The sequence below is a fragment of the Poecilia reticulata genome, linkage group LG5 (genome assembly GCF_000633615.1).
Source record: "Poecilia reticulata strain Guanapo linkage group LG5, Guppy_female_1.0+MT, whole genome shotgun sequence".
Lineage (NCBI taxonomy): Eukaryota > Metazoa > Chordata > Actinopteri > Cyprinodontiformes > Poeciliidae > Poecilia > Poecilia reticulata.
The window spans coordinates 27,546,862-27,571,414 of record NC_024335.1 but is presented as its reverse complement, the minus strand read 5'-3'; the positions used below and the strand labels follow the sequence as shown (position 1 = coordinate 27,571,414).

General features: G+C 39.5%; 3 protein-coding genes across 4 annotated transcripts in view; 2 read left to right on the top strand and 1 right to left on the bottom strand.

Annotated features, from left to right (window-relative positions):
• bin2b (bridging integrator 2b) overlaps positions 1–5,481 on the bottom strand; it is a 29,778-nt gene extending 24,297 nt beyond the window's left edge. Inside the window, exon 1 of one of the 2 annotated variants that reach the window (XM_008410217.2) lies at positions 5,393–5,481. The gene's annotated coding sequence lies outside the window, so the exon portion shown is untranslated. The remainder of the gene's footprint in view (positions 1–5,392) is intronic. The other variant, XM_008410218.2, reaches the window with a different exon arrangement.
• On the top strand, positions 31–14,557 carry txnrd3 (thioredoxin reductase 3). The gene is made up of 16 exons (XM_008410220.2): positions 31–390; positions 3,379–3,439; positions 5,435–5,544; positions 6,686–6,793; positions 6,965–7,037; positions 7,121–7,240; positions 7,327–7,469; positions 7,847–7,962; positions 8,789–9,014; positions 9,235–9,327; positions 9,712–9,788; positions 11,209–11,365; positions 11,460–11,567; positions 12,284–12,379; positions 12,458–12,592; positions 13,716–14,557. The coding sequence occupies exons 1-16, from the start codon at positions 274–276 to the stop codon at positions 13,776–13,778; spliced, it is 1,803 nt and encodes a 600-aa protein (XP_008408442.1). The 5' UTR covers positions 31–273; the 3' UTR covers positions 13,779–14,557.
• Positions 14,558–15,089: 532 nt separating this feature from the next.
• Positions 15,090–17,298, top strand: LOC103465413 (uncharacterized). Its single transcript, XM_008410214.2, has 2 exons — positions 15,090–15,440; positions 15,762–17,298. The coding sequence occupies exons 1-2, from the start codon at positions 15,200–15,202 to the stop codon at positions 17,096–17,098; spliced, it is 1,578 nt and encodes a 525-aa protein (XP_008408436.1). The 5' UTR covers positions 15,090–15,199; the 3' UTR covers positions 17,099–17,298.
• The last annotated feature ends 7,255 nt before the right edge of the window (positions 17,299–24,553 follow it).

The following is a 24,553-nucleotide window of genomic DNA, read 5'->3' as shown; positions in this document are numbered from 1 at the left end:
AACACATAACAAGCGCACCCATAGGAGTTAGACAAGAAAATACTGAAGACTGTTGGCGCGGATGATAGACTACTACCTGCTTTCAGAGCAGCGACCGGAATTGAGGGCAGATTCACTGTCCTCCTGTGTCTGGTGTTTTATCGCCCCTTATAGACTTTAGGGGCGTTATTAGAACGGAGTAGTAACTGATGCAGGTAGTTAGCATTTAGTTTATTATTTTCTAATCCGTCTATCGGAGCTTGCTTTGCGCAAGCAGACGGAAATAGCTGAAAAATGCCTCCCATCGAAAAAGACACCGGCAAAAATGAACTCAAAACTAAGATACAGGAGCTTATTGACTCTAACCAAGTTGTGGTCTTCAGCAAAAGCTACTGTCCGTATTGTATCCAGGTAAGTATTTTTAGCTTAACCTAACTGAGTCGACCTTGCTTATTAGCCCGGGTCTGAAACTTCGATATTTCTCCCGCGAACCGCAAGGGATGGGCTCGGCCTAATTGCTGGAGCTTTGCGTCGATGCTGCCACTCTGCCTCTGTCTCTTTAAGACGTAGTCCAAACTTAATATAGTTTATCTGCCTGTTCACATCTCTAAACGCAGTGATTAATCTGAAACCGAGCAAATCTCGTATTCGCTTTGGAGAGTCTGTAAATGTGGCAAAACTTTTGCTTGCATAATATCTCGCTCTTGGCGTACCTGACTTTTGTTTTTTTATCTGAGGCTTAAGACAACCTGTTTTCAAAGAGTCTGTTTGTCTAGTAGTGGAAGTCAACTATCACGTATTTTTATGTCACACCTTTAGTTGCGTATTCTATACATTATATATATATAAACTTAGCTTTTTGTCATTAATTACCAGTAACCTAAATAAAGAAGAAACTCCTCCAGAAGATTTTCCTGTAATTCTAGTTTTCTTTCGGATGTAGTAAGTTGTTTTTTTATTTCCCTACAGTTCGTGAACCATGATCAGTATTTTTATTTTCTAAAGTTTCAGGGCTGACATTATTACCCTGATAAACAAATAATATTTTGGCTACATTTTCAAACATAAAAAAAATGCTTTTGCACTGTAACTAGAAACCTCAATGTATGTAATGATACAACACACAGAAGTCCATAAGTGTGAAGCAAAAAGAAACAAACATGATTATCAACATTTTTTACAAACAAGTCTTTAAAAGTGTGGCATGAAGTTGTTTTCATCCCCTCTTTACTGCTGTTAAGACTTGAATTGTTTTTGGGAACTCTACCGGACTAACAAATGTAAATTAAATGTAAAAAAAAAATCCTTTTATTTATCCCAAAGGAAAATTAAATGCAGTTGTAGCTTTATATCATCAAAGTATATTCATTTGATTTAAATATTTTTGTGTTGAATTTGAGTAGTTGGGAATGGCGACACAGGGGTCAGGAAGGATCTCAAGTAGCAGTCAGTGTTGCAATGCATCTGTAGAAGTCTCTGACTAAAGACTACTGTGACAGTGTGCCTGTGCAGACGGGATTTCCGGACTGACGTGTTCTGGATGACGTCATTGGTGCTGATCCGCCTCGCTTGCTTATGCCGCTCCTTTTAGATAGTTGTCTGGCTGTATTGCGAGACTCTAAATCAGATTCAGGTCTTGGTCATTCTAACACTTAAATATGCTGAGGCAATTAGTCAGATGAATCGCAATGAACTGATTTTTCTTTTTTAGACGCTCATCAGCTGATTTAGTAATTGATAAATTGTTAACCGGAATATACAGACTGAAAAAAGGCAATTTACTGAAAGAACACACTCAGAGCTGTAACTAAGCCAAAACTGTACAAACATATCTACATTTTGCATTTAAAAATAGTAATAAAACACTTGATTAAAAAAAAATGTTTTCCTCAGTTGGCAAAGTTTTAACTTTGCTTTTCACGTTGATGTTAGAAGTATCTTTTTTTAGCTGCAGATTCATTCTTTACTATTTGAAGCAAAAATGTTTTTTTCTTGTATAAAAATAGATTTAATTTGCTTATTTGAAATTTCTTAAATGCATTTTCTAATATTGTATGAAAACGGTTTGGATGAAAAATTAGCAGACTTTTTAAAATCGGGTTGTCAGAATGATGTTTAGTTTCAGGGACGTTCCTGACCCGTTTGACAGATTCTCCGACAGCTTAGCTGTCTCATTTATTCTCAGATTAATTTACACACGTGGGCTTTTTTCCCAAACTCCTCAGGTTTGTAAAAAATATCAATTTCCTTTCACTCCACTGTAAATATAATACTTTGTTATTCCATCACAAAAAAATCCCAGTGAAATCAATGAGTACTTTGCAAAGCACTGCTTTCAGCTTTATGGGTGGAGTGTGTTGCTGTGTGTCAGATGTTGTGGTAACACTCTGCTGACAAAAATGGTATTTTAGCCCACAAAATGCTATGTTTGGATAAGACCAGTTGTCTGTAACGTTTCTGATCCAAAGAGCTGCTTTTGCCCTCAGTCCTGCTAAATAGAGCTGCAAAAATGATGGGGGGGGGGAGGAACAACTTATTTTATTGTTTCTGTTTTTGTTCGGTGACCTCAAGTGCTTTGAAAGTTTCCGTCAGATAAAATCAATTATTATTGTTAACTTATTTTTGAGGACAGATCTACAGAAGAAAAGAACTGTTTTATTTCTGTTTACTTTTTAAAATAACGTAAAACGTAGGAGTTTTGTGGTGGCACTTTTTCCATTTCACTGCCACTGGGAATATGAATCATGAAAAATAATTTTATCTGAGTATATTGTCCAGTTATTTCAATAAAACGATTTCCATAGCTTCCATCTTTAGTACTGTTTAGTTTTTTTGGACTTTTGGAGTCTCTGGAAAATTGGAAAAAGAAAAAAAAGGTTTTTGCACAGCACTACAGGTTGGTAGGCCTGTCATAACAGATTTTAGTTTATAAATTGTCCCAGTTATTGCTATAAACAATAATGTTGTTTTGAGGCCATTTTAAAAAATACTAATGGTAATACAAGTTCACTCTTACAAAAAGAAAAACTTTAATTTTGAAAAGATCACTGCAACTGGAAGATATTTAAAATATCCGAAATAACCAAACAACAATAATCTAAAACAAAAATAAAAACAACAGAAGCCATAAATAAAATGGATTATGAAGTAAGTCTCTGTAAACAGAATTGCCCTTCAGAAAATATGAATCAACAGAATGGAAATTATCAAGCCAGTTTTAATTCATCATTTGATTAATTGGTACAGTGACAGGCTTACATGTCGGCACTGTTTGGTTCTGGTGCTATTTTGTCTGTTTCCATTGGAAACCACTCCAATGGAAACAGGGAAACGGATCCCTTTTGAATTTTTTCGTCACTCATAAAATGTTTTTATTTCAAAGTGTAAATCTGTGTGCAGGTGAAGGACTTGTTCAAGGAACTGAAAATCGAGTTCAACGCGATGGAGCTGGACCTCATAGGTAAGACTCAATGTAGTTTTCCTCACTTTAAAACCTGATGCTGACCTTTGAACTGGAGAAGGGCCAATATTAATATCTGTATCAGTCCAGATATTGAAAAGAAGTATTATGTTTGTTCTAGTTTGAATCAGAGCAAAAGCTCCAGCATCAGATTGGGATGATGTGGTTTGTAGGACAAAGAGCATTAGCTTCACTACCGTTTGTTCTCTTTAAACGCAGAGAACAAACCACAATCCACTCATTCTTAAAGCTGCAGCCTGTAGATTAGTAGATGGATGGCAGTTTTGTTCTGCCACTCACTGAGCTGTTGAAACATTGTTTCAACCTTTCCTGATTATGCTGAGTAGATAGTTGGTTAATGGAGCTGCTTCCACTAACTAGATTACTCTGTTGGAAACGACCGGTCAGCCATAACAACATGACTGATGTTCACATCCTTTACCAGAACTGTGTCAGCCCTGAACTCCAGCTGGCTTCCAGATGAAGAAACAGGTTTTTGTATAAATGTTAGCATTAGCTGTCAGATTGAGAGCACTGATGTGAGACGTTCAAGCTGGCAGATGAGCATTTCTGGTCCAATACTTTGTTCATCCAAGGCTGGAACAGGAGATGAAGCAACAACTGATGAACTTCCTCCACCCGGGCCGGTGGAGGAAGGGCCGGTTGTTTTCTTTAGGCATTGCTGCACCTAGAACTATTTCTTAACTCCCACATCTGTGTTGACATTTTGATTATCGAGTTTACTTTGAATAGTTGGTCGTATATGTAGGCCTGTCCCAATAAGACAGCAATTGATTAATGGCACGATAAAATAAAACAAGCTCAACAATTTCTATTTGCATGATTTATGGTTTTTCTCTTTTTCTTCCAAAAACTGTCTGATAAAAATCTTCAGTCTGGTGTTTTGGTCTCAACTAGATCTTGTTTTGAAGGACAGTTGTGTTTACAGAGACTTTATGATTCATATTATTGGTTGTTTTTGTTTTTAGTTATTTTAGAAATGTAAAATTTCTTCCAGTTTCAATGTTAGATGTTGATTAGAATCTAAAGTTTGTTGATCTTTGAAGATGTGTTCTTGAATTACTATACCATTACAGTTATATTACCGTATTTTCCGCACTATAAGGTGCACCGGACAATGAATGGCCTATTTTAAAACTTTTTTCATATATAAGGCACACCACATTATAAGGCGCATAGAACAGACGCTTCCGTTTGGGTTGCCAATTTGTTTCGTACTCTATTATTACACATCCACATTCGTAAAGAAGTGGTTCCAGAGTACTTTATATAGTAGGCTGCCCCAGTCATTGTTTCACTCACGGTGTTGGGTATTGTGCCCAACTGCTTTCTGGGTAACACAGACCAACCGACACGCTGCCGCAGCAGTCTCCGTCTCTCTTCCCCCACCCCTCCCCTGGCTTTAAATGTATTATCAAACTTTATTAACAAACCAGCGTTCTGACAACTATCCCAGCATGCACCGCACACTTCTTCTACCGGGAAAATGAAGTCGGCGGCCGCTTACTGTAGTTGCTAGACATGTTGTGGCTCAATATTGGTCCATATATAAGGCGCACCGGGTTATAAGGCACACTGTCGGCTTTTGAGGAAATTGAAGGTTTTTAGGTGCGCCTTATAGTGCGGAAAATACGGTACTAGGAAATGGTCTCAAAACAATATTATCATTTGTCACTGCAACTTCTGGGACAATTTGTCATCTAGCAAAACTCATCTAGACCTCCATCTATATCCCTGCTCTTCTTTTGAAGGAAGTAAAGACTGTTTAGCAGTTCCGTTTCCTCTTCTATATTTTCTTTGTTTTTCAGTAACTTTATGTCAAACAAGAAATGTACTGGAACAAAATAAAAAGAGTGTCACCAGGTAGAGAAGAGCTTGTTGTTCTGCTGCTCTCAGTGTTTTGCATTTCATTGGCACATAATCCCGACAAACCTGCCATCTGTCTCGCACTGACACCATGACCTCTTTGTCCAGAGAATGGATCCAACTACCAGGAGATGTTGCTGGAGATGACTGGGCAGAGGACAGTTCCTCAGGTCTTTGTCAACAAGACGCATGTCGGTGGTTGTGACAAAACCATGCAGGTGAGGGTCAAATGACTTCAGTACAGAGGATCTTATGGGGCGTTTGAACACACAACTTAAAGACAAGCCTGACATCCCTGCAGGTGTAGCAGGTGGTTTTTTGCGAAGCTGCCTGAGAAAAGACATCAGATCAGTTGGAGTCCAACTTCAGTCAACTATCTGAATTCATTGTTTACACAGACTTTATAAAATAACTGATTGAACGATCAGGAGCCAAATAGTTGGAACATTTCAAAATGAATCAGAGGATTTACCTGAAACTAGGGCTGGAAGACATGACTGAAAAACTTATCATGATGAAAGCTTTTCATACCGGTCGATATTGAAGATTGTCAATAATTATCGATTATACCAAATTATTTCAGATTTAAATATCTGAAATACTGCCAAACCGGTGATTTGATTTGTCCCATTTCGTCCAGCTTTCACTCCACGGTGTTCCCCCCCCCTATTTTTAAGCAGTTATGAGATACAGTTGCAAAATCTGTTGCTGTTGTGCAAGTTACTCAACAGGTTGTTGCTAGGTAACCAAAGAGAGAGTTAGTTGATGCCACAAGCCTTGTTTAGTTTGCTGTGAGATGTTGACTGGGTAAAATATTTCCTCTGCCAACATCTCCCAGAATGCTGTGTGGTTCTGGATTGGAGTTTAGTGAATATTCTATCAGATGTATGATTTATTGGTATTGATTGCATGTCTAACGTATGTATATTGCTGTTGATTGGTTAATAAGCAAACTTTTGAAATGTTGCAAAGAAGAAGTTGGTTTGGTGCAACTCCACCAGGTTACACGGTGTGATTCATCAGATGTTAACGTTGCACATACTTCTACTTCCTGTAATAGACAGGAAGTAGATACTCTGAAGTTGTGTACAGTCCTCCTAATTGATTTGTTTTGCTTTTATCTACTGCAGCAAAACAAAGTGTACCTAAAATTGGAAATTGAAGAGGACAGGCACAAACTATAAATTATCTTTGTTTCTCAGTTCCATTGTGTGAAATCTGACTCTTTTCATTTTTGTTACTTAGTGGAATATAAACAAATGGTTGACTGTTGTAGTTGTTCCATCACAGTGTAGTGTGATCCTCTGGTTTTCATTTGACCAGTGCATTGTGGGAACTTTGTGTTCATGTTTGCATCAGGCTCACAAAGATGGCAGCCTACAGCAGCTCCTCAGCGGGGGAAAGGAAGCGTATGATTATGACCTGATAGTCATCGGAGGCGGTTCCGGTGGCCTGGCCTGCTCCAAGGTAATCTAGTAGATTCTGCCGTTCTGCTCCGGTTGCTAGGCTTCTGCTCTAGCAATAAAATGCCAGCAATCTCTTAAGCCATGCGACTTTTAGTGCACTGTAAAGTCTGATTTAGAAGAGGATTGAAATATGCAACTCAATGACAATAACATTGTGGTCTTCTGCTAACAGGAAGCGGCCATGTTGGGGAAGAAGGTGATGGTGTTGGACTACGTTGTTCCCACACCAACAGGAACCACGTGGGGTGAGACGCTTTGACATAAACCCAACTAGTGAATTCTCTTGTGGGCAGCCATTGTTAATCTGAACTCCTGTCGTCTTCCTCAGGTCTCGGTGGAACCTGTGTGAACGTCGGCTGCATCCCCAAGAAGCTGATGCACCAGACAGCCCTGCTGGCAACGGCCATCCAGGACGCACGAAAGTTCGGTTGGGAGTTTGACGAGTCAGGTTAGGCTGCCGACTGCTGACATCCCAACAACCCAACCGGTCTCTGAAGGAGGAACCTGGCTTTAACTGCGTCTGTCTGTCTGCAGTGAAACACAATTGGGACACCATGAAGACTGCAGTCAACAACTACATCGGCTCACTGAACTGGGGCTACAGGGTGGCGTTGAGGGACAAGAATGTCGACTACGTCAACGCCTATGCAGAGTTCATCGAACCACACAAAATCAAGGTGAGCGGTGGATAGTTGCAGAGTAATTCATCATCACCTTTTTTTTTTTTTTTTATTTTAGGCCACAACAATCACAAAAAACATAATGTCTTGGAGGGGATATTTGATAAACTAAGTAGTCAGTAATTGAGGAGGAAAATAATACATGAAGTAATGGAACCAATAGGAACCTCCTGCACAGATATTCAGCTCAGTTTACTCCGGCACCCTTAAATAAAGTCCACTACTTTGAACATGAGTTAACCAAAGTCATCATTAAAAACCAAGTAACACAACAGACATGACAAACACACACACAGAAAACTGTGTTTTACGTCTTGTATGTGATCAGAGCTCTGTGGTGTAAACATTTTAAATTATCATCTTTGTTCTGTCAGGCAACAAACAAACGAGGGAAGGAGACGTTTTACACAGCAGCCAGGTTTGTATTGGCTACAGGGGAAAGACCGCGTTACCTGGGAGTTCCTGGAGACGAGGAGTACTGCATCACCAGGTGAGCACACACACACACTCTGTTCAGAGCACTTGGGGGTGGGGGGCGAAGGGTGTGCTCTGCCCAGCCGTCAGCCCCCTGTAAATACAAACCCTTTATTATTATTACTCTGTCTGTGTCTGGTTGGTTCACTCATAGTTCTGGAGGCTGTGCTGTCTCTGGATGCTGCCTGCCTGTTTTTCTTTTCCCAGTTTGAAATAGTTTATACAACTCCAGTCATTCTGTTTTTTTGTTTTGTTTTGTTTTGTTTTGTTTTTAAAGTAGGATCCTATGCCACTAATTTCAAAATGGATTTTTCTAAATGTCTTTCCAAGCCAGTTTAAAACCATTGGCTCAGCTCCAGTTTTTTGCTCTGTTTTAATAATTTGGGTCAGTGGACCAACATCCTGCTGCTTTATGAGCTCAACATATAAATCCCATTTTTGCAGTGAAGTTTTTAAACATTGTTTGGCATTCTAGTATCTCTAGTTGTTCATGAATCTTGTATAAAATGGTTTGCATATCTCTAGTCATGGTTTGTTTTTTTAATGCAGGTGGAAACTACTTCAAGCTCGAAATGAGAAAGCTAGTGATGCGCCGATCCACTTGATTTTAATTTCAGTTTTGATACCAATACCAATATCTGAGGTTTAATATGTGAGGTTTAACTTCGGCCGTTGCAGGAAAACGTAGCTTAAGGCACAAATTGTCATTGATTTGTTTCAATATCTGGACCGATACAGATATTGTCAGATATTACAGATACAATACAGAATTAACAAACTGCTAAATGGGATTTAATGGTTACCTGAGTTGTGGTTTGTGTCGTTTTTGCTCCGTTCACCAGTGACGACTTGTTCTCGCTGTCCTACTGCCCGGGGAAGACGCTGGTGATCGGAGCATCCTACGTGGCTCTGGAGTGCGGCGGCTTCCTAGCCGGCCTGGGCCTCGACGTCACCGTCATGGTGCGCTCCATCCTGCTGAGGGGCTTCGACCAGGACATGGCCAACCGCGCTGGAGCACACATGGAGACACACGGCGTCAAATTCATCCGCAAATTTGTGCCGACAAAGGTGTGTGTGTGTGTGTGTGTGTGTGTGTGTGTGTGTGTGTGTGTGTGTGTTGTTCTTGCCATCTCCCATAAAATGTGTCACTCTTGTATTTTACGTAATGGAAGTTGCAAATTATCTCCACTGTTGCAGACTTTGCACTGTGCGTAACTTCTAATTGACCCTCGTTTGATTTTTTTTTTTTTTTTTAAGCCATAGATAAACATTTGTCTGTGTGTGTCAGATCGAGCAGCTGGAGGAAGGCAGCCCTGGCAGGCTGAAGGTAACGGCTAAGTCCACAGAGACGGACGAGACGATGGAGGACGAGTACAACACGGTGGGTAGATCTCTGATCAGCTGATCAAACATTCTTCACCTCATCAGTCTGTCTGTTTGGAATCTGAACCACTTCCTCCTACATCTCTTTTTTTGTTTTGCTCCCCCCGCCCCTTGATGAAATCCAAACTATTTTTTTTTCCTTTTTGTTTAATTTGTCCTTACATTTATTTTGTGACCAAATAGGTTAAAGTTTGACAAAAAGTCATTATAGTGGGTCTAAGTTTAGCAGTCTTGCAGCTCCTAAGGGGAAGGAAGTGATTTACTATCAAGTTTTTTTCTTTTTTTTGTCTCCATTTAAATTCGACCACTCCTATGCAAATAATTGAGCAACCCCAGAGGACTTCCTGTAACTAACCAGGCCCTCTGTCTGTCTGTCCCTCAGGTGTTGATTGCAGTTGGTCGGAACGCGTGCACAGATAAGATCGGCCTGGACAAGGCGGGGGTCAAACTGAACACAAAGTAAGACTTTTTTGCTGCGCTGCCTCACTCTGCGCTGTCCCTTTAAGACTGGACGCACAGTCACAGTGATTCAGCACTTCTGGCTCTGCTGGGGAAACTGAAGGGTGCTGGGGGGATGGGGATGGGGACGGGTTGAGGGGGTTGTTATGGAGATAAAGTTGAGTGGTTGGTAAAATGAGAATGTCAGCATGTGATTACTAACAGGAAGTGAACTGCTAAAGTTTTATGATCAAAACTGTCCTTTTCTTGTTTTTTGCTCAGTTTTTCTCTCATGACTTAATGCTGAAACAGATGTGAACGGTCTTTGACTGGACCCCAGGATCTGTTTAGTGAATAACTTGGCAGCTGAGCCTGAAGCTGTTCTCAGTCATATGAGCTGGTCTTATGATCATAGTAATATACAGTCTGAGCTGCTCTGTGCATCAATGAGCATGTGAAATATTAACACTCTCTTCATGAAATCTATTACAGTGTGTGTTCAGGCTGACCTTGGACCCAGTCTTTTAACTATGTCGTTCTTCAGTGTATAGTGAACCATGAGGGTAGAAAGCTAAAGCTGATTTGCTTCTGCATTACTGGCTCATAAACAAAATGAAAGCATGTCTGATGCAAATGAGACATTTTACTGACAATGTTTTGAGATGGAAGGTTTTAGATTCAACACAAAGTATTCATCTTTTATTGCTTTACTTTTGCTTTCTTTTTTTATTTGAGTAAATATAAATAGTACCACAAATGTCTATCAACTTTTACTTAAAATTAGATCTTGAAATGTCCAGATCTGCATTTTATTGACTTATAAAACAAATCAAAACTAAATGCAGCAAAAGGTCTTTAAAGAAATAATGACCAAATTATGTTCTTGTTGCTAAGAATAGACAAGAAAAGTAAAAAAAAAAAACAAAAAAAAACAAAAAAACGTGGCCCTTGATCAGTTTGAACTTGATGGATTTTGGCCCATGCACCAAAACGTTTAGACATCTCTGCATCCAGTGTACATCTGTGTGTTTACTGTCACTGACCTTCCAGCAGGTCAGTGGCGGGTCAGGTCAGTTGGCAACTATAGGGTGACTATTGTTGACCTTGCACGTATAGTCAGAACCTGGTGGTGTTGCATTGATCAATGTGACTAAAGTTAAACTCAGTGAGTTTCTCTACATCTTGCTGGGACAGTAGTCCTTAAATCCTAGAAATGTTCTTCAGTGAAGAAGTTTTATTGTTTGTATTATTATTATTATTATTATTATTATTATTATTCTTGTTTCAATGTGTCTAATCTGAAGTACCCTGCTAAATGTTAACACTCATTGATGATGAATGGTGACTTGAACTTGACTTCTGCTTTTGTTGTATTTAGATGAGTTTTAATCTTGCCGTTTCTTCCTTCCCTCCTTGTTAACCCGCTGAACTATTTTCCCAGAAATGGAAAGATTCCAGTGAACGACGAGGAACAGACCAACGTGCCCCACATCTATGCCATCGGAGACATTCTGGAGGGAAAGTGGGAGCTGACGCCCGTCGCCATCCAAGCTGGGAAGTTACTGGCGCGCCGTCTCTACGGCGGATCCAACGTCAAGGTACAGTCTGGTCTCCAGTCCCTCTGCCAACTGCACAGTCTCCAAGGCGGTGCATGGCCCCCTGATAAACGTGTGTGTGTCCGTCTGTGCGCAGTGTGACTACATCAACGTTCCCACCACGGTTTTCACCCCGCTGGAGTACGGTGCCTGTGGCCTGTCAGAGGAGAGAGCCACCGAGCTGTACGGCCCGGAAAACATCGAGGTGAATAATTCATCAGAGGTGATCTGGTTCAGCTGACTGGGATCCTGTCCACTTTGTCTCTTTGTCAAATAAAGAGTTCAAATAAAATATTTCTTAACTTTTATTAATTAATTTATTTTTAAAGCATATATACATATTTGTTACAACTGTCACCATGTTGTGACAGTTTAAGATGGATAATCTGTGAAAAGATGGATCTTCTCCACCTCCTGCCTGACCTGCTGTTGCCGTCTGAAGAAACGCACCAAAAGCAACCAATCACAGGCAGGAAAAGCGTCTTAGCGCTGTCAATAATCCTCATGTACTTGCAGATAAATGTGTTAATGGTGGAAAAAACGGCTTAACATGACAGGAAGACCTTTTATCTGCTGTCATTGGTAGCCATGCTAACTAGCCTAGCATTCACAACAGGCTATGCTAGCTGTAGCATAACAGAGCAGGCGGTGGATGAGCAGCACCACAAGTAGGGGTGATTGACAGCATTAAGACCTACCTCCTGCTTTGATTGTTTTCAGATGGGAGTGGGAGAAGGCAGAGAAGCTTTTTTTTTTTTTAGATCATCTGTTTCAACATACTGTCACTACATAGTGACTGTTTCAACAAATGTAAAAAAAAAAATTATATATATATATATAAGTTACATACTGCAGCTTTAAGGGATAAATGTTGTATTTAATGTCTTCACATACGTGTCTGACCTTGTTTTTGTGTAACAGGTGTACCACAGTCTGTTCTGGCCTCTGGAGTTCACTGTGCCGGGCCGCGACAACAACCAATGCTATGCCAAGATCATCTGCAACAAACTGGACAACGTACGGTTTCAGCAGATTTATCCGCCTCTCTCCACTGTTCTGTCCTATCAGCTTATTGTTTTCATTGTTGCCTTTCAGGACCGAGTAGTCGGGTTCCACTACCTGGGGCCAAATGCCGGGGAGGTGACGCAGGGCTTCGGTGCCGCCATGAAATGTGGCGCGACCAAGGAGCAGTTTGACGCCACCATCGGCATCCACCCGACCTGCGCTGAGGTAGGAGCAGCACGCCAACCTTTTTTATTCTGATTAAAATGTCGCTACAAATTGAGTCCTGAAGCGTAAAAAAGGGATAATTTTACTTCCTGTGTGAGAGCACCATCCTCATGCTTCTGTTATCATCTCCTAGACGATCTCTAATTGTCTTAAGAAGATGTTGAGTTGAATTATGGATCAGTTTTATTGTGATGGATAGGGTGAATTAGCTTAATAATGGAGTAGCATTACGCATTCATTATGTTAATGTGTAACAGGGCTAATTGCTGCACATTAGGTTGTTCTGTTTCCTTGCTGAGGTTTTTTGAAGGGCAATTTTGCTTAGAGACTTCATAATCCATTTTATTTATATTTAAGTTCTAAATGGTTTTTTAGTTGTATTTATTTATTTATTTAAAATATTTTCTGGCTCCAGTGCAAACTTGGATTATGCCACTATCAATATATCACTTGAAAATTGTCTCAAAAAATCTTATAGGCTATTACAATAATTACTGGAGCAATAGATCATTTAGGACAGCCATCCAGTTGCCCCCAGTGCTTGAGTCAAATGTTTAAAGTTGAAAGACATTTTTAAAAATATGACTTGGTAATCATGTGTTTGAAGACTTTAACATTACCTAAACACCAACTATGAAGTATTGAAGACTACATTTAATTAATTAATGCAATTAAAAATAAGTCTTAATTTTTGCAACATCTTTTATTTCCTTTATCTGTGACTTGTCACTTCAGTTGCTGACAAGTCACAAATAAAGTGTGAAGTTGTTGGTGTAGAGACAGGAAGTGGTCAGAGGTCTGATGAATTTAAAACAAACAGAAAGAAAAACCCAAAAAAGGACACCTGACCTCATTCTCTCCATGTTTTGACATCTTGACCATACTGATGCTGTACTTCAAACCGTTTCACCAGAGAAATTATAATAAACAACATTTAGCCTGGGGGCATGGGGTCCCCCAAGTACACTGAGTGGAAACCCTAGTCCTGTTGGCTGCTACATTAAAGATTAATTTATTTTGAGTCTTTTTACAAATCTCTACCTGGAGTGCCAATAATCCTGCCTGCTACTCCAGGCCTTTTACCAAGCAACATTTCCATAAGGATTGCCTCTTCGTCCTGCAGGTCTTTACCACCTTGGAGGTGTCAAAGAGGTCGGGTGGAGACATCACTCAGTCTGGTTGCTGAGGTTAAATCCCGCCTGTTTAGCAGGTTGCGCTCATATTGGACTCTATCCTGTCCTGCTGGTTCCCAGCCAGAGGTCACAGGGTCAAAGGTGCTTGTTTAGACATCATATAAAGCACTATGGGTCTGATATGAAGGTAGCCTGCTGAACGGCGGGGTCACTCTTCTGGCCTCCATCGGTCTGTCCACTTCTCAGAGGAGCTCCAGCACACATGCCTACGGGAACATAAGTGTGTTTGGAGTTTTTATGACGTTCTGGCCCGTAACCTAGCATACTCAGGTGGGCGAGGATCGATGTCCTTCTGCAGAGGATCCCGACGGTGGCGCCAATCCTTCGTCCAAACCCTCCCAACTGTTCTCCATTTGCAAGCAGAGAGTGCACAGACTGAAAACTGCTTACCGCGTGGCTTTAGTGCGTGTGAACATCATCATGATTCCATATGCTTTCTCTTCAATTCAACATCAGTCTGAAATGTATGCTTGTTCAACATGACCATTTTAAGTTTAGGAAACTTCTAAGAGAACATAATCTCCTTCTGAGCCTGCAAGCTTCGAGATCTGCTTTTACTATTTTCAGTCTGAACAGTTGTATTGGCGTGAGTTGTATTGACAGTTAATTTATCTTGTGTGTTCTGCCTCTGCATTGTGTATATAAAGGTACATGTAGTCTTCATTCACTGTGGGACATTAATCATCTGTATAAATGACAAGTTTGTTAGTGTCAAACTCCTCTAGACCACTGTTTTTCTTCCACACTTAATAAAAGATTTATTCACATTTAACATGTGGTAGCATGTTTTTCCGAGTCGTCTTTGAACACACCTTGAGGGAGTTTACTTATGTAGGAGTGACCCCACTTATGTTTTGAAAAATACAAACAATGCTTATGGGAAGACGGACCATAGTATTTAACATTTTTCTATAAGTAAACATGTTTTAAAAGCTCTAGTATTTGATGTTCTATAATTAATACTATGGTCACAATATCTGAGTTATATTTTCATAATCGTAACTAGTCGAATATGAGTGTTCATTTGACCGTTTATTCCCCTCCCCCACACCACAGTACGTACGTTCACAACATACGGTGGTCAGGTCACAGAATATGGTTTAACACCTGTGGCTCACCGGGAGACGTGCTGCTGAGCTGCACGGTTTGTGCCCGAAAAAAGGGGGTGAAACCTTTCAGTTTTTTCCAAATAAACCGTGTAAGTTAAGTAATGCTGTTCCATACATATGTTAGCTAAATTATGCTAAGCTTGTTAGCAAGATTGCTAATGTTGACGTCACTGGTAGGTGTAGCCTGCGGCGCAGTGGTTGATGGGATATAAGCGCCATCTTGAAGGGCAACAAATAATCATATCCGTCGAAAACAACTTTTTCGCAGATTCTTTAAAATTTAAGTAGGTTAGAATAACTTGGCAATGGTTCGAACCTGTTGTGTTGTTGGATGTAACGTCCGGTCGCACGACCGGAGTGGTAAAAAGATAGAAAATGGACTTTCGTTTCATTGTTTTCCTGCCTGGAAACAACGAGAAGGAGAACATGTATCTGAGCTAACGAAACGAAGACGAATGGCCTGGATATCAGCGGTGAAACGTCCTGATATAAACTTCTCCAGCATTCCAAGATACATACAAGTTTGTTCCAAACATTTCCATTCTGGTGAGTGTCTACATTCGCTTTGTTGGTGTTGTGCCATACGTTTTTGCCACGATTTTGTTCGGGTGTACTTACGTTTAGCTCATGCTTTGCTCATAGATGGTAAACACGACCTGGTTTATGTATATTTTTTGTATGTAACGTGTGTTGTATTCTAATGTGGTTTTATGAATACCGTTCAGCACTATGGTGCAGTTAATAGCTGTTTTTAAAGTGCTGTATCAATGAAATTAACATTACATGAAATAAACTGCTTGCATTGTTCTAGTGTTGCCAGTTTCACAGTAGTAACACTGATCTGTGTTCTCGTATGTCCTCTTCAAGGCAAACCTTCATATGAAATGGATGAGCAGAATCCAGACTGGGTTCCAACTCTGCTGATGAGTCCCCCCTCAAATATGTCGACATCAGACCGACGTTCTCGTCGAAAGAGGCGCCGCAGCGGTGCAGCTAAAGACCAGACAGCAGCTAAAGTCCAGACAGCGACGGACATGTCGGATCGACAAGTGGAGGAGCAGGCTCCAGAGACTCCATCAGAAACCCCAGGAGAGCCAAATAATAAACACACAGCAGTACAAACTATAAAAGCTGGAGAGGAGCTTAGTGAGGCTGCAGGTCGGGAAGACGAACATGAACCAGCAGCAAAAAGGCAACCAACCAAATGTCAGTTGTGTGAAGAGAGGATGGCAGAAGTAAACCGTCTGTTACAGGAGAACAGGGAGCTCAGGTCCGAGCTCAACAAAAAACAGTTGGCTGAAAATTTTTTTAAGGACGACACAAAAAAGGTCACATATTACACAGGACTTCCTTGTTTTGCTGTCTTGTTGTCGTTGTTTAACACTGTTATGCCTTTTCTCCCAGCATCAAAAAAACTTTCACAATTTCAAATGGTTGTACTTACATTGATGCGTCTTAGACTTGATCTGCCTGTTCAGCATCTTTGCCATCTTTTTAATGTGTCACACAAAACTCTGTCTGATGCCTTTGCTGACACCGTAGATGTGTTGTACACACGCCTTAAGCCAGCGGTGAACTGGCCAGAGAGGCATTGCTTACAAGCCGACATGCCGCCTCAGTTTTTGAAAACATTTGGAAAGCGTGTGGCAATTATTGTCGACTGTTTTGAAATAGGCACAGAAAAGCCCTCAAATTTAAAAGCACTCGCACAGTCCTTCTCTCAGCACAAAGGCGGACACACAATGAAATACCTGGTTGGGATCACACCGCATGGTTCAATTTCTTTTATTTCTAACGGATGGGGCGGGCGAGCATCAGACAAGCACGTAGCAGAAAACTGTGGCATTCTCTCCAATTTATTGCCTGGGGACATTGTGTTAGCTGGCAGAGGATTTGATGTTAAAGACAGTGTAGGAATGATGTGCGCTGAGGTCAAAATGCCATCATTCACTAAAGGGAGAGGTCAGCTCGACGCTAAAGATGTCGAAGACACACAAGCTGTAGCTCACCTCAGAATCCATGTGGAAAGAGTGATCGGTTGCATGAGAAACAAATACAAAATGTTACATAGAACTGTGCCAATAACTTTGCTGCTCACATGTGAGGGAGAAGAGACGACACTTCTTGATAAGATTGTGTATGTGTGCTGCAGTTTGGTGAACATGATTGTAAAGTCTAACGCAAAAGAAACCTCCACATGTTGACATGTAAAACAGGCTGGAAAAAAAATGTCATTGTTTTGAACTTTTTGTAGCAGCTGCTTGTGCTGTTTTATGCAAAAAATGTGCATTGTAAGAAATGTATTTGCACAAATTGTTTTGTGTTGAAATGTTTGAACAGTTGAATACTAACATGGATTTGACTGATTTTTCTCATTTAATAAATGTTCATGTGGTGAACATTCCTAAGATGTTTTATTCAAACACCAAGTAACAGTTTAATATTTCAGGCAACAAGCATACATGTAATGAAATAGATCCTATTTTTAAATTAGCACTTTGTGGAATTAAAGTAAACAATTATAGTCAGATATTTCACAGTAAACATTTCACATAAGTAAATTGAAATAGTCCATCTTTAAACATTTGATGTGATTAAATATTTCAAAATAAATATTAAAGGTGATAAGAAAACGTGATAAAAAAAGATCCCAAATGTACATTTGATGTATGTTAAATAAATACATCAAATGTATGTATGTACATACATATGTACATACATACATAAAACAGTGTTTTATGTATGTACATACATAAAACAAATGTACATATAGTGTATTTTTGATGTACATCATGTTAAATGTATCAAATACATTTGATGTATTTAACATATTTCAGGTCAGAAGTAAACAGGCAATGAAGCAGATCCTATTTTAAAGTAAATATTTTATGTAATTAAACATTCCAGCTAACAAACATTGTCTGACGTAATGCATTTTATAGAAAACTTGCTTCACAACAGTGAGTGCAAACATAAGTCTAAGCATTATTTACATGCTGTTAAATTATTCTGTGTCCCTTGTAGCTGGAGCTCTGATAAATATCTACCTACAAACTCTGGAAGGTAAATATTTTGAAAGAACTTTTTCACTTATTGTAGTCCTTGTTCCAAGGATTTCTGTGAAAAGACACGGACGACAGCCATGTCTTTCTGAGTCCATACAACCAGGTCACGGCGGTTTGATGTTACAGAAAAATCTCATTTGCACCTGTTTATAGTACAGATGATGTTTCTTCAGGTGAAGTTTGTTGCCAGACAGCTGGATGGAAAAGTTTTTGTCATTTGAATCCACAGCTGCTCTTTGTGACTGCTAGCTGTAATTTGAAAGTAGACGTTTTGCACATCACCTTCATGATTCACACCACAAACACTATTACTACCTACCCTATTACCACCCAAATGTCAAATTTCCATAACTTTTTGTGAGTAATGTATACCAGTTTAAACGACATATGTAAACACATATTTCATCTACACTTTCACTCACCTGTTGGGATGTAATGGTCTTGTTTGGCTGTTATGTGTCCAAAGGTATTTATCAATAAAACAAATCAATCAAAGACAAAATGACCAAGTCTGGACACCAACTGATGCCAGGAACCAGAGGCCAAACAGTTCTGTTTTACTCAACGTGTTGTTCTGTCAGTACCAGCCTGGAAGAGATGTGGAGGAACGAAGGAGTGAATCCAAACACTGCACATGTCATAAACACAACTTTTTTTTAATTCAAAAAGTTGTTTTGAATTAAAAAAAAACATGAAAATCATACATTTAAATTTATGATTTTAATCATTCCTGATTATCTGCTACACTGCCAATATTTAACAGCTTCTTTAGTAGAGAAAAACAGATGTTAGATTTGTTTTATGGACATGTTAACGATTCATACATCTCCAAACAAAGATCGCTTCTGGGGAAAAAAACAGATCACAATCTTATTTTTCTTTGCTCAAGAATGTAAACACCTTGTTCAGAGGAAACCTGTAATAAGAAGAACAATCAGAAGATGGTCACAGGAAGCTGAGGGTCGTTTTGAGGCCACGGACTGGGATGCACTGTGCCAGCCACATGGAGATGACATCAATGAAATGACTGTGTGTGACCAACTATACAAACACCATCTCCATCAAAACAGTGAAACGCTTCCTTCACTAACAGAACTACTAAACAAGAAAAACAGCATTCAGGGAAAGAGACAATTGAGAAAACAGAAGCAGATTAAAGTCAAGATTATAGACAATAAGGACATAGAACAGAAAGATGGTAGAGAGCAGGCTCCAACAGGAACCATGTCAGAGGTTTTTATCATCAAACCACTGATAAAAAAGAACAATCTGGACAAATCAGTGTTGGAGAATTACAGGCCGACGTCCAACATCCCACTCATCAGCAAAATGATTGAAAAAGCTGTTTAAACAATTAAATAGCTTTCTAACTATATCCAGCTGCTTTGACGTCTTCCAGTCTGGTTTCCGGTCTCACTCAGTTCTAAAGTCCCTACACTGGCTCCCTGTAGCTCAGAGAATAAACTATAAAATACTGTTTGTTGCTAGTTTATAAATCACTGAACTGCTTAGCACCACAATACATTAAAGATCTGCTTTAATGTACTACGACAATCTGGAAGGTTGCTACGACAACCTTCCAGACTCCTCAGCTTCTGGTTCTGGTTCTGCTCTGCATCCCCAGAACCAAACGAGGAGAAGCAGCATTCAGCTTCTATGCACCACAAATCTGGAACAAACTTCTAGAAAACAGAAAAACAGCTGAAACACTGAGTGCCTTTAAATGTAGATTAAAAACCCAGCTGTTTAGAGTTGCTATTGAAACATAATCGATTAAAAATGTAACGATGGTACTTGATTAAATGTAATGTTTCGATTGTTGATTCTATTTTGCAAAACTTTGTGTTTTTGTGATGTAAAGAACTTTGAAATGTCTTGTTGCTGAAATGTGCTATACAAATAAAAATTGAATTGATTGATTGATTGATTGATTGATTGATTGATTGATTGATTGATTGATTGATTGATTGATTGATTGATTGATATGCTGTTAATATTAGTGGGAAAATTACTTAACAATAATTTGCCCACTGTTAAGTGGGCAAATAGGTGTGTTTGACCACACCTATTATTATTAATCAGGTGTGGTCAAACACACCTGAATCAAATAGCTTAATTACTTCATCTGTATGCAGTGAGGGCAATTAACAAGGGGCAATTATGGAGCTTTTATGGGGGAGAAGTCGGAGAACCCGAAGAGAACCCGCAAATGTTTATGTTTTATTGTTTGAATATTTTGATTGATTCTTCTGACATTTATTTGCGTATTTATTTTGTTTTGTGCTTGTCTGGTTCATTGATCAGGTGAATGTTATATGTGATATGAAGTTATTTTAGGTGTGGGTGTGTGGAGAGAAAATAATTGCAAATGGTTCAGCAAAATGGTTTTTGCATGTCTTTAGATATGACTAAAGACATGTTGAAGGTGACGTTTCTCCAGATTTCCAGTTTGTTTTTTCGGAACAACCCTGAATGGAGCCGATTGTACAGTTTGCTGATAAGCTGGGATTTTAGAAAAAGGCTTATTGAGACTCAGCTTCTTGGGAATATCTCAGATCACCTGGAGAAAACTTGAAAATGTTTTTTGTGTATTTGTATGTGTGTGCATGCGTGTGGGTGTGCACGGGTGTGTGACTGTGTGTGTGTGAGCTAGGTCTTATTGTCTGCCAATGAACTAATTGTGGGTGGTTTTAGGTAAGGCAAACAGCATGTTGTAGAGGGACACATTCCACCATCTCCCCCTTTGGTTGGACTGCTGTGGTTCAGTTCTGTCACACGTCGCATCTGCACTACATCCATGTTCCGCAGTGACTTCTGTCTCGTCCACTTGGTGGTCAGGTGAGGAACTGAGGTCAGTAGAAACTTCCATCCTGTCGTCTCCTTTCAAACTCTCTGAATCTGTCTCTGATTGTGCGTGGATGGATTCTGCTTTATTGTCGGTCCACTGGTCATCAGGATGTGGGTCGCCATGGCTGAAGGAGACCTCTGTGTCCTCCACTGAGTGGACAGGTGAGGTGGAAATAACATCCAGCGTTTGTTCAGGCTGGCCTCTCTCACGTTCATCAGTCTTTGGTGGACAGGCTGACTTCCCAACTTTGTCCTCCGTGCTTTTAAGATTCTGCAGTTCCTTTCTAAGTCTTAGATTTTCCAGTGATAGAGAGGTGTTTTCTTCCTCCTTAGCCAGAACAGCAGACCGAATGTCACCGTGTTTGTCCTTGAACCTTTTAGCTTTCCTTAGCTCAAGCTTGAGCTTCTCGTGTTCTTCTTGAAGTTTGCTGTTCATCTCATTTATATCCCTCCAATGACTTTTGATAGTTTTTAGTTTGTCACTCCAGCATTTTTCGGCCTTAAGCTGTTTTTGGAGCTGGCTGATTTTAATCTGGAGGTGTTGGGTGTAGCTAGTCATAAAATTGGTTTCTTTTTCCCAAAGTTTGTCCTCTAGCCCTTCGAGCTGTTTCTCCAAAACCTCGATGTTCATTTCTAAGTTTCTGTTGTACCATTCCGTTTCTTCACACTCCTTTTCCACCTGGTTTTGTATTGAAAGCTGTTTTTGGACCTTCTGAATATGTATTTCCAATCTGGTGTTTTCTTGTGTCAGAATTTCTTTCTCATTTTTTGCTGCCTGGTAGTTTTCTTTTAGTTTATTGGGATCCTTTAGTTTCAAAATTAACTCCTTCAGTACTGTTTCAAAAGCTTCATTGCTTTGGATTATTTTCTCAAGTTCTTTCTGTTTCCTCTGGTGTTTATCCTTCAGGGTAGCTTGAGCTTCCAATTGTTGTTGCAATTCGGTAAAATCCTGTCTTAAATATTCATTTATCGCACCATAAATTAATACCTGGCTTTTGAGGTACATGTAATCTTCTTCGAGACATTCCATGTCTCCTATTTTCCTCTGCATTTGTCTCGTTTGCTCGGTCAAATCCTCCTTCTCCTCCAACATATCGGTCGCCTCCAAAAGCAGAGAGAGGACTTTGCCAAAAATGGTCTCGTTATCTTTTTCCTGCTGGAAGGAAGGCTGTGGAGTCTTTTCAGGATGAAACATTTTCTGATAGCTTTCAGCGATTCTTGTTTCGCCAAAACTGAGTCTGCAAAAGTTCAAAAAACTTTGTAAGATCTCTGTCAGAAACAACCACAGTGTGATTCTGGAAAGAATTCCACACGAGATCCAAGGACTCAGTGACATAATCAATGACATCATATTCCATAAAAACGTTTTTGTAGTCAGTTAGGTGCATGAGTTCCAAACTAGTCTTTATGGTTAACTCTGGCATATTACGTGTTGTGCATTGTCCCTGTTAAAATAAGTACACAACCTACGGATAATTAATAATAATAATAATAAAAACAATAACATTTCAGTAAGTTAGGATAATGTGTGTTATAAATTACATTAATTATTAATCTTATTTTTGCTTCAGTATTTATGTTTTCTTTTTTCTTGAAGACCTAAACATTTAAATTTAAAAATGAACAAATCCTACAATTTATGAATGAGTGAATAGGAAACATTTATTACATCATTCTGATAACTTTTCAGCTTCCACATCACATACCACCTAACTGCACTTTAAAACAATTATTACTTTTGTCATTTCTTCCATTATGTTGTGCAATCTTAGAAGTATAGAAGTACAAACAAATACTTTGTAATAATTCAACTCTTTTTCTAAATAAGAAAAATTATAATTTCATTGGCTAAATGAAATAACATCATATTTCTTAATGTGTAGTTTGGTTATTTGTAGCAAATGGTGCATCTGCAACTTTCTTTTTTTCTTTTCTTTTTATTTTTTTGACATGAAAATGTGCTTTCCTCGTCATCAATACAGTGTAGATCTGAACTGGTGATAAGTTTTTTAGTTCTGGGTTGAATATATTTACAGAAGAAGAAGCTTTTTATATATATCTTAAATGCAAAATGCATAATTTTATAATTACTGCTCTGAGGGTGTTTGTTCAGCAAAGGGCATGTTTTACAGCCTGTATTCTTGAGGTAGCGATTGATTAATTGATTGATGAATTAATTGACAATTATTTCAGTAATCAATTCATCATGACTAATTCGCTTAATAGTGACAAAATAGTGTTTTTATATTTTTCTTTTAAAAATAGAAAAACAGTTTGCGGATGGCAAAACTCTTTAGATGGCAAGTCACACAAAGAAATAGTCACCTGTTTAAAAAAGTTTTTCCATTACAAATATGGTTTAATTACTACTCATCTTCCACACAGTTTCAGTAAATCTCTCCTCATCCTGCAGCAATGACAGAACAATGGAAACATCCGGTGGCAGGAGACTGTGTGCACATTTGAAAGGTTCAGGCCATTGAAGTCTCCTCACATCATCTGCATCAGAGAGGCTGGGAAAGAATAGCATCGTTTCCTCTGCGTGTCTGTCTCTGTGGGACTATTCAGCCTCAATAACGTCCAGACTGGTGTGAAGCCTTTGTCCGGCTCAGCTGTTCTCATCTGAAAGCTCCATCACCTGCAGGCGCTGCCATGGCAACTGGCTCTTTGATGAGTTTTTATTTGACAGATACCGGTTCAGGACGAACGATGGGAGCTAATTGATTCTCTGGCTTTTTGTTGTGCAAATACAGACAAAGACTGATAGACTGATAGGCTGCAGCTCTGTTTAAAGGGGAGCTGGCATTCTGACACATTCACACAGCTCTGAGGAAACTGACTGAAAGAGAAACTGCAAACAAAACTATGGAGCTCATCATGCTACTATCGCTCTGACACCAATACTCACCGTGGTCTTGATAGGATCGATAGTTTGTTTCTCTCAGTGTTTGTGATTCATTTTAACTCAGCCTCTCATAACCTCTGTCCATCCGACCCGCCTGGCTCCAGTGCCACTGATCACCTCCCCAGCAGTTATAAGCTGCTCAGATCCATCTTTTATTTGATAAATATCACCACCAACACGAGGCTTCTGCTGTCTGTACCTGGAGTATTCTCTTGCTGAACTTCAGCAACAAAAGTTTCAGTTTCTAAATATGTAACATCTTGAAGTTGTATTTGGAGCAAGAGTTAAAAAAAAAACAAAAAAAAACATCCACACTTTGCAGTGACTTTAGGAAAATGACCAAACTTCCTTGGTTTATTACTTCTTTGTGTCATCTTTGCTTTACTCAATGTTGTTTCTAATTTGGTTTTCTTAGAAATGTCTCTGTGTCATGACTTTATGTCCCATTTCTGATTGAGGATGACAGCTCAGTTTGTGGGGTTTATTATGAAATCTCAGCCTTTTTTTAGCATCTCTGTTGTTTTGCATCTGTTAGTCATGGACCTTACCACATGGCCCGCCTTTCATTGGCTAATGCCCATTTTACGTCACAGCGCAGCTATCACGTGGGTTACCGGCTCGCAAACTCATGCTAATGTACATTGTGGACTACCAGACCGACAGAAAGTTTTTGCGTCAGGACTCGAAAAAAAATGATTCTCCATCAGTGGGGTATCTGTACAGGCGATGTCAGGTATCCTGATCATGTTTGTGGAACTAGAATTCACAGATTTCCAAAATCTGAAACGGAATGTCTTGCTTGGATCAAAGCTTGTGCACGACCGCATTTGCAGCTCAACCGT

Bases quoted from the DNA above. Each gene is read 5' to 3' on its own strand.
- txnrd3 (XM_008410220.2), top strand. From the start codon at position 274: ATGCCTCCCATCGAAAAAGACACCGGCAAAAATGAACTCAAAACTAAG. The intron at 9,328-9,711 runs GTGGGTAGATCT...TCTGTCCCTCAG, and splicing joins TGGAGGACGAGTACAACACG to GTGTTGATTGCAGTTGGTCG. The intron at 11,366-11,459 runs GTACAGTCTGGT...GTCTGTGCGCAG, and splicing joins ACGGCGGATCCAACGTCAAG to TGTGACTACATCAACGTTCC.
- LOC103465413 (XM_008410214.2), top strand. From the start codon at position 15,200: ATGGTTCGAACCTGTTGTGTTGTTGGATGTAACGTCCGGTCGCACGAC. The intron at 15,441-15,761 runs GTGAGTGTCTAC...GTCCTCTTCAAG, and splicing joins TTCCAAACATTTCCATTCTG to GCAAACCTTCATATGAAATG.